Source organism: Micromesistius poutassou, assembly GCF_964030765.1.
Source record: "Micromesistius poutassou genome assembly, chromosome: 1".
NCBI lineage: Eukaryota > Metazoa > Chordata > Actinopteri > Gadiformes > Gadidae > Micromesistius > Micromesistius poutassou.
This window is the reverse complement of record NC_140271.1, coordinates 16,255,741-16,268,433: the sequence shown is the minus strand read 5'-3', so window position 1 is coordinate 16,268,433 and position 12,693 is coordinate 16,255,741. Positions and strand designations below refer to the sequence as shown.

At 50.9% G+C, this 12,693-nt stretch overlaps 2 protein-coding genes and 1 long non-coding RNA gene across 5 annotated transcripts in view; 1 reads left to right on the top strand and 2 right to left on the bottom strand.

The window, feature by feature from the left end:
* Positions 1-660: 660 nt before the first annotated feature.
* The window catches only part of rundc3aa (RUN domain containing 3Aa), a gene marked incomplete at its 3' end in the record, with an annotated part of 18,068 nt that continues 6,035 nt past the window's right edge, over positions 661-12,693 (top strand). Inside the window, exons 1-4 of one of the 3 annotated variants that reach the window (XM_084488910.1) lie at positions 661-746; positions 9,660-9,775; positions 11,708-11,841; positions 12,411-12,496. In XM_084488910.1, the coding sequence (XP_084345036.1) occupies positions 667-746; positions 9,660-9,775; positions 11,708-11,841; positions 12,411-12,496 (416 nt within the window). In that variant the 5' untranslated portion in view covers positions 661-666. Of the gene's footprint in view, positions 747-9,659; positions 9,788-11,683; positions 11,842-12,410; positions 12,497-12,693 lie in introns of all 3 variants that reach the window. The other 2 variants (XM_084488908.1, XM_084488909.1) reach the window with 2 other exon arrangements.
* On the bottom strand, positions 2,801-6,975 carry LOC311415410. Its single transcript, XR_014679519.1, has 2 exons — positions 6,294-6,975; positions 2,801-4,228 (listed from the first exon to the last, which is right to left on the bottom strand). It is a non-coding gene; the product is annotated as an uncharacterized lncRNA (long non-coding RNA).
* Positions 8,732-8,980, bottom strand: zwi (zwilling; the record flags this gene model as incomplete). The annotated part of the gene is made up of 1 exon (XM_084488134.1): positions 8,732-8,980. The coding sequence occupies one exon, from the start codon at positions 8,978-8,980 to the stop codon at positions 8,732-8,734; it is 249 nt and encodes an 82-aa protein (XP_084344260.1).

Sequence of the window (12,693 nt, the reverse complement as noted above, 5' to 3'; positions counted from 1 at the left end):
AGGTTGTTTATTATGTTAATCATGTTAATATGTAACACGTATAATGTACATATATCATGTAATACTGGTTGTTCATGTCCAAAGGTCCACCGCCCATCAGCGACCCCTGGCGGACTAGAGGCGAGGCGCTCTCCGTTGAGGCGCTGCGCCCCCTGCTGGCGAACCATTGAAATGACATCCCATTTATTATATTTTTAAATCCCTTTATTGCAACATACTTACTCGTGGACTCAATTATAACTTTTCAATACATTAAAAAAACAAAACAGGTACACTTTCATTCATTCTTGCAGGCTGAGATTGACTGTTTTTGATAAACCGCACAAAAGGCGATTTCGGGGATCTGACGTATTTTTTGGGGGAGAAAAAAAGGAAAAACCGTGAGCCAAACCAGGGGCACAGAACCCATGCATGCAGCTCAGCGATTCGTGATCGGGGAGTCAAACTCGACCCCGCTCCCGATGTTTACGTCGTTGGTCTGATGCCCTCCTCCTCCTCCTCCTGCCCTCTCCTCTCCTCAGCATCTCTTCCCTTCCCCGCAGAGGGCACCGGATATTTATCCTCCGATCCAGGGCCGCGGTGGAGGGAGGAGTCCTTGTGCAGCACTGGGACTCCGTCGGGCTCCGAACCCTCTGATGAAAGGCATCGGTCTCCATCCAAACAGAAATGGCTATGGGGCTGACATCGAAAAAAGCGTCTACGCGAAGCGTCTGTGTGGAGCGCAAGAACCTGATCACGGTCTGCAGGTACACTAGGCCGTTTCGCCTCATCATCTCCTCGCTTGTCTGAGTGCCAGCCCTGCCACCACCACCACCTCCCCACCCCCCACCACCACCCCGTACCGCTCCGTGGTCACCAAGGGATGGGTCAGGGAAGTGATGCTTCGATATATTTCACATTGCATGGGGGAGATAATGTTAGCGCGTCTGTTTGGGATGTAAGCGATGTCACCGTCGCAGATGTTAGTTTGGTATTGTCGTCCGTGGTGATCCGGGGTGGCTATTGGTTGCTATGCTATCTCTGAGGCTGCAGGTGCGTTTTCACCTTCAGGTACCCCCGCGTCATCACATCCGTGGTCGGTGCTACGAGGCGTATATTCTCCCGTGTTTATCTGGGCCTTGCATGTTGAAGGCACGACTTTGAGCTGAAGAGCGTTGTATGTCGTGATCGTCGTTAATAACCGGCGGCACATCCGGGCCGAGGGGGTTAATAAGATGCTGAGTTACCCTCCCCGAGACCTGCCGCTGACTCTGGCCTTTTTTTTTCTTTCTTTTTTTTCCTCTCCGGACAAGGACATTGAAAGAAATGAATGGAGGCTCTGGTGGTGGTGGTGGTGGCGGTGATCCGAGATGCAGGGAGTGGGGGGAGTTGATGTGACACACAATCGAAAGCCGAAGCTATTTGATCTTGTTTGTTATGTTAATCATATTCATCTGTCACACTCAATACTGGTTGTTCATGTCACAAGGGCCATACACACACAATGCAGATATCATCTGCCCATACACATGCCTTGATCTGCAAGAGCCATCCTAGCTGATGCTTAACTATTACATATCTTTTTATTTTTGTACTTTTTCTTATTGTAGGATGTGAATAACATAGCTGCCCCCAAAAGACAATAATAGACCCCATTCTGACATCAGCCCTCTATTCACATGCATCTACACATGCTCTGCACGCTCTACAATGTCTTACAAGTGTGAAATGTAGCTAGCACAATGCCGGGCTGTCCTCCTGTGTAACGTGCCCCCTCACGCTCAGGCCCTGAAGACCACAAGTGTGAGCTGTGAGCTGTGATTGTGGTTGTGGTTGCGTTGGCAGCAGTAGCGCTGGCTGTAGGTTGGCCCACAGCCTTGTCATTGTTTTCCCAGTGCAGTGTGGAGGCTTTGGGGCTAATTATCATCTCTGTGGCCCACGGCTTCAGCGTTGTGCTGTGTTCACACTGGATCATAAACCAGGAGGGGCTTTTCCATGCTGGAATGTAAACCCCTGCTAATGTATTTGCCTACTGTTGTTACCAAGAAGAGCTCAAGTATTCTCGCCCGGTTGTCAAGGGAACTGTGTTTATTGCCATGGAAGTGATGTCATGGGCAGCACTTTGTCGATGATGTTGGACGGCGGTCCGCTCAAGGCGGTGGGTTTGTGTTGTTGACGTTGTGTTGTGCTGCTGACTTGTGCGTTGTGAACACCTTGAGGCAAAACGACAAATAGCTCAAAGCTCGATTTTGAGACTCAGTCACAAACAATAAACACACGATAGGATAAAGCACATGTTTGTTTTATTACGATATCTCTCTGACCAAGATACGGTTTGCCTTTAGTTACACATACAGTGGAACGGAAAAACACAGAATTACACTGAGCAGGCTTCAACACGAAGGTCGCTCGTAACAGACACAAGACACAAACAACAGATTAGGAAACGCACAACGATTCGGTTCAGTTTGTTCTCAGGGACTGACCGGGCTTAGAGCAGTTTTTTTTTTAATGTAAAACACGTGGACAGACAGGAAGACGTATACAAGACAAGAGAGACTGAAATAAATATTAAGCATTTTTTTTTCAACATCAGTAAGGCTTAAATACACAAATTCCTTCCACTTTTTTTTTCGTGGTTTAAAGAAGGACATGACATTGATTAGATTTTTTTTCAGACCACCCCCTCCATGCATCTCTCATCTCTTACCCCCCCCCCCCCAGCCATTGTCCCTCAAAATGGCCGCCGGGCAGTTGGTACAACAACATGCCTCCCTCCCTCCCTCCCTCCCTCCCTCCCTCACTCCTCCTCCTTCTTCTTCATCATCGTCATCTCGAGCACATTCCACTGACAGTAGCTTGGGTTCACTTCAAGGAGTCAATTTCGTTTTGGGTGCGATTTTCGTGTGTTGTCTTTGAGTCTCGGTTGGGAGATGGACACGAGTATCCACAAGGGGGGCTGCTGTGTGTGTGCCGGACAGACGTGTGGAGCCAGGGCAGAGTGTCCGGGGGGCCTGGGGGGCCCAGTGTTTGCATAGAGCAGCCATGGCTTTTAGGAGGAGCACGGTGGTGCACAGGTGCTACACTCAGAGACTGTGCTGCTGTTCAGAGGGGTCGACTAGAGCTCAGCTAGGCCTGCGTTAGTCCTGGGTTAGACACGGCGAATGCGTTCTCTAATACACGTACGCATAATATAGAATAAGACCTATTGATTTCCCCCCACTATTATAGTCATTAACACAACATCAACACACGTAGATATACTGGATTCTTTCTCCTGCGTTTCACTTCACTGGATTTGATCATTTCAGGGGATTTACGGCCTAGCGCCTGTGTTTTTTTAAATGCCTTTTATGTGGTTTAATATTGTGGGATTATAACTAAGATGTACTGCGATTGCAGTCCCATTTTTCAGATCTCCCAAATGAGTTAACGACTTTGTCAGCAAACGTTAAATGCGTTTGCTGACGTGCAGTCGTTAACTGATTTGGGATAGTTGATCTACTTTACGCTCCCATGACAGATCCCTGATCAGTAATCCCATAAAACCTAAAACACACGTTTTTCTTATCAAGAGTAAATCAATAAAACAATAGCAATGTGAAACACATACAGTACTGGACATTTGTGTGACAAGAGGGTCCACATTATGAATCTGCAACGCCATTGTAAACAAGTTGTTGCACTGGGAAACAAGTGCCAGGAATTAAAGAAGAAGAATTAAAAGAAATATGCACCATTCCAAAGGTCTTAGAATGATACAGACCGCAGAAGAAACAGCAGAAGAAGAAGAAGAAGAAGAAAATCAATACTGCCTGTGAGCACATGTAAAATGTCTCATACCCAAAAGAATAACAAATAATCTCCCACCACTTCATGCAGTTGCTACGGGCAACACCTTTTTAAAATTTCGGTCCCCCCAAGTCAGAGCCAGGGTTTGCACTGTTGCATACTGCTGTTGTTCACATGCCTGTTCAATTAGCATTTTTTTTCTGAGATGGGAGTGAAAGGAGGAGATCTGATGTGGAGCTTTGGTTAAACCGGGGGGGAAATCTTTAGCACTGAAATGCTAAACCTCGCCTCTGGCCCCCAAGCGGCGCTTTAGTGTGTGATCTGTGTGTGTGCGGCGGGAGTTGTTTTGTTGTGTGTTGTGTGTGCGGGGTTAGTAACACCTTTTTTTTTTTTTGTTCCTGCTATTCATGCTGAGGTCCATGACTGGGCGAACGACGGTGGTGTTGTCACAGGGAACCTAAGAAAGAGATAAACAAGATGAGTGAGACGTCAGCGGCCGTCTAGTGTCTAGCGCCGTCCTGTGAACAAACACAACGTTAGCAGGGTTAGGCCGGCGGGGGCTCTCGCTCTGACTCAATAGAGGCTTTCCTAGTAGTCAGACTCTCTGGTGGTAGAATTTCAACCGGGACGTTCTAAAAGTGAAACTGGGGCCACAGGTTCACATGGCTCTGAGATGCTTCTCCCCACTAGACTGAGTGATTGAGTGAGCCTCTCCCCTGCCCACCCGCCCCGCATTTCTCCCTCTCTCCTGCAGTACAGTCCCGCCTCACTCGGCTGAATCTGCTTCTCTCACTTGCCTGCCGTCCCCCTTTTTTAATGTTTGACTTGAACTGTCGCACTGTATGTCTCGGTTCTGAACTGAAGGCTGAACGTTTGCCTTTGCCCGGCCTTCATGTCTCATCGGTGCCTCGACCAAAACAAGATCAGGTCTCTGGGATCACATCGTAGGCGGATGTACATTTTATCATTCAAAGACCTGTCACTGTTTGCACATCAGTTCTCCTCCACCAGCCATCGATTCCTCTTCCCCACCACCGTGAACAGGACTTCATCTCACGTTGCATGATGCGGTTTGTTTTATCCACTGATCAGTCTTCCCTTCGTCGCTCCTACGTCTTCCCAATCCACAAAAACACCCTCCTTTACCGGCCATGTTTTTCTACATGACCCCATTGACACTTACGCTTACCCACACAGACACTTGCCCCGCCCCTTTAATTCCCAGGCAGAGTGGGCGGGGGGGGGGACACACCCTGGGCTCTGAACCTCTCCACATTCTTTGGATATCGGCTAGAAACCAATCAAGGCCATTCGATTTCCATCAAAGCAACGCGGCACTAGTTTGGACGTACTCTGGTGGTATTCCAGATACAAATCACTCTTATGGATCCCGTAGTGCTGGTCCTTCACATGTCCCCCCCCCCCCCCCCAGTCCACAGAGACGGTGGTGCATGAGGCTGGACCTGATCGCAGCAGCGGGTGGTGTAGCCTGGTTCAGTGGCTGGTCCTTGATCGGACGGAGCTGCTTGTGGTGGCACTACAGAGAGAGGGCAGGTGATGGAGGAGGAGGAGGAGGACGGGGGCCGTCAGGCTTGGAATCTGGGAAAATTTGCGGGTGAGGCGAGGTTGAGAGGTGAGGTGGTCAAGGCGAGATTATTAGAGGAATGGATCGAAAGTAACAAACAAAACAAAATAAACGTTTGTTGTTAGTCTTGTAAGCTTTAGTTAAGACGCGGATATCTAAGGCGTGACGTAGAGGGAGGCCTCTAGTCACGCCGACCTGTGAGTGTAGCGGGGGAACAATGGGAACAAGAGGCATTTGAAGAGGAGAGAGTGTAGGCTTGGCCGCGAGCCAATGAGATCGGGCGAGGGGGGGTCGGACAAAAGAGGCCTGTGAGAAGCGTCGTTGAGTCGTTGTTTTTCGGTGTCAAAGCGTACCACGAGCGTGCCGCCGCGCCACTACACTCATTAGCAATCGGCGGTATGGCGTTCCTCCTCGGGACGCCCACTCCCGCCGCGTGAGCGCACCTCCGGCAAACGTCACCGTGGGTGCACTACGGCGTCGTGGTGCCGTGCATCGAGTTCATGCGTCGGAATCGCTTTGCAGATCAGACCAGATAAGAAACTTTATCCCGATGGTGTGACACACACATGTCACCTCCCCTGTCACGCCCTAATGTGGACGAGCTGTCAACTTTAGCGCCAACTTAATGTGAAGTACCCTTGAAGCCAATTTGTGCAAGACATTTGACATTTGAGTGCATAGGCAGGCAGACAAAAACAGATACCCACATTTCTACTCAGAGTATTATCTTGCTTTGGTGGGTTCTCGTCTGTACATGATGACAGCCCCTAACGGGCTGGTCTCCTCAGTGTTGTCCAGTTAATCCCTCAGTCGTGGGACAACCACGCACTATCACTATCGCTGACGCAACGAGCAAGGCCTAAGCAGAGGAGCTACACTTTGCACCGTCACCCCTTACATTCTGCAACGAGGCAGGGCACGCTCCGATGACACTGACCTGTCTCCTTCAGAATTCCTGCATGATCTGAAAAAAGGGCCTAGGTTCCCAATGACAACGTAATCCAGTTTCAGAAGTCCGCAGTGGTGAGCCCTCGGCAGCCGTCCCGGTAGCGTCTGTATGTCCCTTGTGATGGCGTCGTCGTCCTGTTTGTCCCCGTCGTCTTATGTGTCGTCAAAACCGCCACTCCCGGCCTCCCCTCCTCCCTGTCCCTCGGGACCCTCTGCTCTAGAGGGTCTTGGAGGCTTTTCGCTTCGGGAAGAAGGCTTTCCGGAACGACGTGGTGGTGGTCCCCCGGCTGAACGAGGCGCCCCCCAGGGCGATCTTGGTCTTCCCGCTGGTGATGGTGGAGGCCCCCAGGGATGTGGTCTTCCGGCCCCGTGCGATGAAGGAGCTCCCCATGGCGATCTTGGTCTTCCCCCTCATGATGGACGTGTTCCCCAGCGAGAGGGCCGTCTTGCCCTCTGTGATGCTGGTGTTGCCCATCCGGGGAGCTGGTTATGCCGGCGGTGGTACTGGTGGTGGTACTGGCAGCGGCGGCGGTGGTGGTGGTACTGGTGGTGGTGGCGGTGGTGGTGGCGGTCCGGACCCAGGTGTTGAGGCAGAGTCTGGGGCTCAGTCGTCGCGGTGGCGCATCGCACACTCATGCAGAGCTCGCAGTTCTGTTGCTTTCCCCCCCCCTGGTCTCTGGAATGGCGAATGGGCTGGCGGTGGCGGCGACGGGGCAGCGTTGCGAGGATTCTACGGCTGGATGGTTGCAGCCCACCGTGGTCACATAATGCCCTCGTTGAGCAGCTCGACGTGGGCCGGCGAAGGCCACATACCACCCATGTGTCCGCGTGAATGGACAGAGGCAGACGTAGGCGCCCACTGCCTCGCCGTGGGGACGGGGGGGACAGAGGCAGCGATTGTCCCCCCCCCAGGGGCCACGACGACACCAACAACAGCTGAAGGGGACATTGTGTGTCGGAGGGGGGACAAGCTGTGGTGACATCACCCTCCTCTGTGCCTTTGTTTGCCCCACATCCCCTGATAAAAGTCAGCCTCTTCTGGTGTGGAGGGTTGTGTGGTATCGAAGGATATGCTTTTAAATCAAAAGGGGTCAGAATGGGTGCGCACCCGGGAACTTAACGAGGTTTCCCTGAGCCCGGATGGAGAATGTTGCGCTCAGTTTTGATTACGGGCGTGGTTGCTTACATTGGACGATTTTGGTCCTTGTTGATTTTAATGCAACGTTGTTGAATCATTATTTACTCCCCATTTTGTGTCATTTCCTCTTAATTCAATGTTAAAAAAGCATTGGTGTAAATCAATAGAAAATAATCAAGCCAAGCGAAGCAGTGTTTAGGCATGGTTACATTTTATAACGGTTACATCTTACATTTTGCTTATCTTCTTCACAGGTTTCTAGTTCACGGTTCAAGTAGTAGTTTTTTCTCTAGTCAACAGAATTGTTACGAGGATGCATTTGTGTGTGTTCTGCCACACGTAGACCACCCTGACCCTTTGGCACAGTATAGTAGTGGTATATGGAGACATGGAGATTGGTTTAATTTGACTGTACACGACCAACATGGAGAACAATGTGGTGACCAGAGCTATGGCGCCTCCCTCGCATGTCTCCACATACATGAGCACCCCCCCCCCCCTCCACCTCACACCACCGGCTGCCAACGCATGTCCTCCCCCCCATCACATCTGAATAAAGATCTCTGCGATATCAGACGACTCACAGGACGGTGTCCAACCGCACACGCGCTGCCTCCTACCTCGCCCAGTCCCACATGGAAAAACACACACTCCACAGTCAGACGCAAAGGGCAAACAAATACAAACAATTTTCACACACAAACCCACAACATCTTTATCTTGCGCTGTAAAGCACGCGACGCACACACACACACACTGCTGGTAACAGGTGGCCCGGCGCGGCGGTGGCGACGGCGGCGGGCGATGGCTCAGTGCCGCTGGTACTGACCTGTGGACACTGATTAACCTCAGACATGTGTTCACGTGTGAAAGTCCCAGTAGACGTTGCTGTGCGTCTCCTTGCCCCGGGTGAGGACAGTCTTGACCACAGACACGGACTTGGCGCCGTGGCCGAAGGTCAGCGTGGTGAGGGCGCTGGTGGTGTCCCCGCGCGTGACGGAGGTCTTGCCCACCGCCACGGTGGTCTTGCCCAGGGTGACGGTGGTGCGGCTCCAGGACACGGAGGATCTGCCCCAGGCGATGGCGTACTTAGTTTTCAGGAGGGAGGCTTTGCCTCGGGTGAACGAGGTCTTGCTCGACAGGAATGCCGTTTTCCATTCGTCGTCCTTTGAGTTTTTTTTGGGGGGCTTGGCGGCGGCGGCGGCGGCGGCGGCGGCGGCGGCGGCGGCGACCGCGGCCGCTGCTGCAGCCCGCGGCGTCTTAGCCCTGGCTCCCGGCGCTCTGCTCATCTAGGTCGTCCGACGCTTGGACATAAGCGCCTTGCGGAAGGAGGTGGTGGTGGTGCCCCTGGTGAAGCTGGCCCTGCCCAGAGCCACTGTGGTCTTCTCCCGCGAGATGGTGGAGTCGCCCATGGAGGTGGTGGTCACTCCCCTGAAGATGGAGGACTTGCCCACCGACACGGTGGTCTTCCCCCTGGCGATGGAGGTGTTGCCCAAGGCGACGGCCGTCTTGCCCTCGGTGATGCTGGTGTTGCCCATGGAGGAGGCGGAGGCTTGCGGCGTGCGGCTCAGCCCTCTCTCCTCGCTCCCTCACTCGCAGCAGAGCCTGGCTCCTGGCTCCTGGCGGCTGCTGCTGCTAGCACGCGCCCGCTAGCATGCTCTCCCCGGCGACGGAGTGTGCTTGGGTGTGGGCTGAGCATGCGAGATCAAAAAAGCTCAAAGTGTGGCAGTGGCGGTCCTAAATAGATCGGACCGCAGCGCGGAGAGAGGGAGGCGGGGTGGACGTGTGTGTGATTGGGTCACTGTTTGATTAGAGTGGCTCTTTTTAGGAAGACAGGAGGCTAAGAGGGCTTTCTGCCGGGTGCCGGGGTTGACCCGGGCTACAGCGTCGCCGCCGCCGCCGCCGCTGCCCGTGTCATCTGCCCCGGCTTGACACAAGGGGGTCGATTGTATTGTTGGCATGGCAACGCTGCCAAAGGAGTCAAGGGGTACATTGTGTAGGGACACAATGTACAGGCAGGACAATTGGGGTGACATCAGTATGATTAGATGGCCCGATATCGAAAATATCTTCGATGTCTTCGGCTGCTGCTAGGTACTGTAGTACTGTAGTGCATACCGTTCTTTTGCACTTACAGCCGATGCAAAAAATACAAACTGCAACCCGGACCCTTTGGTGTGTGTGTTGATATACTTCCGTTCTTGTCTCCGCTCTCAGATTCTCTGTGAAGACGCTGCTGGAGAAGTACACAGCCGAGCCCATAGATGACTCGTCCGAGGAGTTCCTCAACTTCGCTGCCATCTTAGAGCACATCCTCAGCCACCGGTTCAGAGGTACTACAACCTACAGATACCAACGCACAACCTACAGATACCAACGCACAACCTACAGATACCAACGCACAACAACAGATACCAACGTACAACCTACAGATACCAACGCACAACCTACAGATACCAACGCACAACAACAGATACCAACGCACAACCTACAGATACCAACGCACAACCTACAGATACCAACGCACAACCTACAGATACCAACGTACAACCTACAGATACCAACGCACAACCTACAGATACCAACGCACAACCTACAGATACCAACGTACAACCTACAGATACCAACGCACAACCTACAGATACCAACGCACAACCTACAGATACCAACGCACAACCTACAGATACCAACGCACGACCTACAGATACCAACGCACAACCTACAGATACCAACGCACAACCTACAGATACCAACGCACAACCTACAGATACCAACGCACAACCTACAGATACCAACGCACAACCTACAGATACCAACGCACAACAACAGATACCAACGCACGACCTACAGATACCAACGCACAACCTACAGATAACAACGCACAACAACAGATACCAACGCACAACCTACAGATACCAACGCACAACCTACAGATACCAACGCACAACAACAGATACCAACGCACGACCTACAGATACCAACGCACAACCTACAGATACCAACGCACAACCTACAGATACCAACACACAACCTACAGATACCAACGCACAACAACAGATACCAACGCACAACCTACAGATACCAACGCACAACCTACAGATACCAACGCACAACCTACAGATACCAACGCACAACAACAGATACCAACGCACAACAACAGATACCAACGCACAACAACAGATACCAACGCACAATCTACAGATACCAACGCACAACCTACAGATACCAACGCACAACCTACAGATACCAACGCACGACAACAGATACCAACACACAACCTACAGATACCAACACACAACCTACAGATACCAACACACAACCTACAGATACCAACGCACGACAACAGATACCAATGTGGTACTACAACATACAGATTTAAATGTACAACACACATATATACGAACGTACAACACACAGATACGAACGTACAACATACAGATACGAATATGGTACTACAACACACATATATATATATATATATATATATATATATATATATATATATATAGCTGGCCAATCAGACGAGCTGAAGAGCGGTTCAGTACGGGTTCATTTAGGAGGCCGTCCAATCAGACAAGGTCAAATCGGGGTGACTGGGACGTTTCACTCTCTTTCGCTTCACGTTTGTTTTGACCAATCGTGTCGCTGTAGGCGGGGATGTAGCATGTGGTACTACAACATACAGATACAAATGTGGTACTAAACATACAGATTTGAATGCAGTATTACAAAATAAAGATACAAAGGTGTACCACATAGCATATATATATATATACATATATATATATATACTGTATATATCTTGATGGTGAAACAGCAAATAGATACCCATGTAGAAAATGATGAGTGTTGTCCCAAAAGGAGAACAGATGATGTAATGGTTATATAATATGTTACATAATTTGACTATTCTGCAAATCTGCTGACGCACAAATTACAGTCCTTGTTACCAAAACACCCCTCCCTAGGTAAAGCTGGGGGTGGCAGAGCGCATTAGGTTTGATGATTACCGTCGGCTATAAAGATAATTTAAACAAATACGACTAAAATGCTTCTTAAATAAAACGCCTACCCCTAGCTCCAGCACTAAACAACGACAGACTCCAGAGCAACGATGAGTCACGTGACTCAGGCTGGGGCCTGGGGCTTGGTTATGGGGGTCCCCAGAACTGGTCCTGAGTGGGGCCTGGTTCTGGGGGTCCTTATGGTGGTCTTTGGCCCCCAGTAGTAGTGGTCCTGAGTGGGTTGTATGTTCTCCGGAGCAGGGTCAGGAGGCTGGTTCAGCTCGGATGGCCAGCGCAGCTTCTGGGAGTACATCAGGCTGGCCTGCAGCAAGGTGCAGAACAACTGCATCGCCAGCATCGAGAACATCGAGAACATCTGCACATCGCGGGCCAAGGCGAGTACTGACGCAGCAGCGTGTGTGTGTGCATGCGTTTGTCTGTGTCTGTGTGTGTGTGTGTGTGTGTGTGTGTGTGTGTGTGTGTGTGTGTGTGTGTGTGTGTGTGTGTGTGTGTGTGTGTGTGTGTGTGTGTGTGTGTACTGCATCGTTCCATGTGTGTCTGTGTCTGTGCGTCTGTGTGTGTGTGTGTGTGTTCGAATTTGTGTGTGCCTGCGTACCAGTGTACCATCTGGCCCAGATCTTTACCCAGTGAAGGAGAGACATAGAGTTCCATGGAAAGAATTCCAGTTAATGCTATTTATAAGGGGTAAGGGGGGGGGGAGTGGTTTATTTAAAATATTTATTTTAAATATTAGAGTAGAGTACTGTGGCTCTAAGGAAATTACTTTTTAATTACTTTGACGTCGCTTTATTTAACATGATGTTTTTTTTTAACCGCTCAGAAGTAAGCGTCACTGTATCCAAGGCTATTCTATATAAATGAGGTTGTTTTAAGGCTGTTTTAAAGTCTTTCGGGGGTGTCCCCCTGAGTGACGGTCATTGACCTTTGACCTCTCTGTCCGCAGGGCCGGGCGTGGATCCGCGTGGCCCTGATGGAGAAGCGTCTGTCGGAGTACATCGCCACCGCCCTCAGAGACACAAGGACCACCAGGTGCAGGGTGCATGTGATCACGCTAGTCACACCAACCCACGCGCGTACTGTCGGTCCCCCAGCGATCGAAAGAAAATGCTTATAACCTCACACACAGTAGACTCCCCCACTATCAAAGACGACTCACCGAGACCTTATATACTCGCCCACTATCTAAAGAGAACATTACATACACCAACCCACTATCAAAGATACTA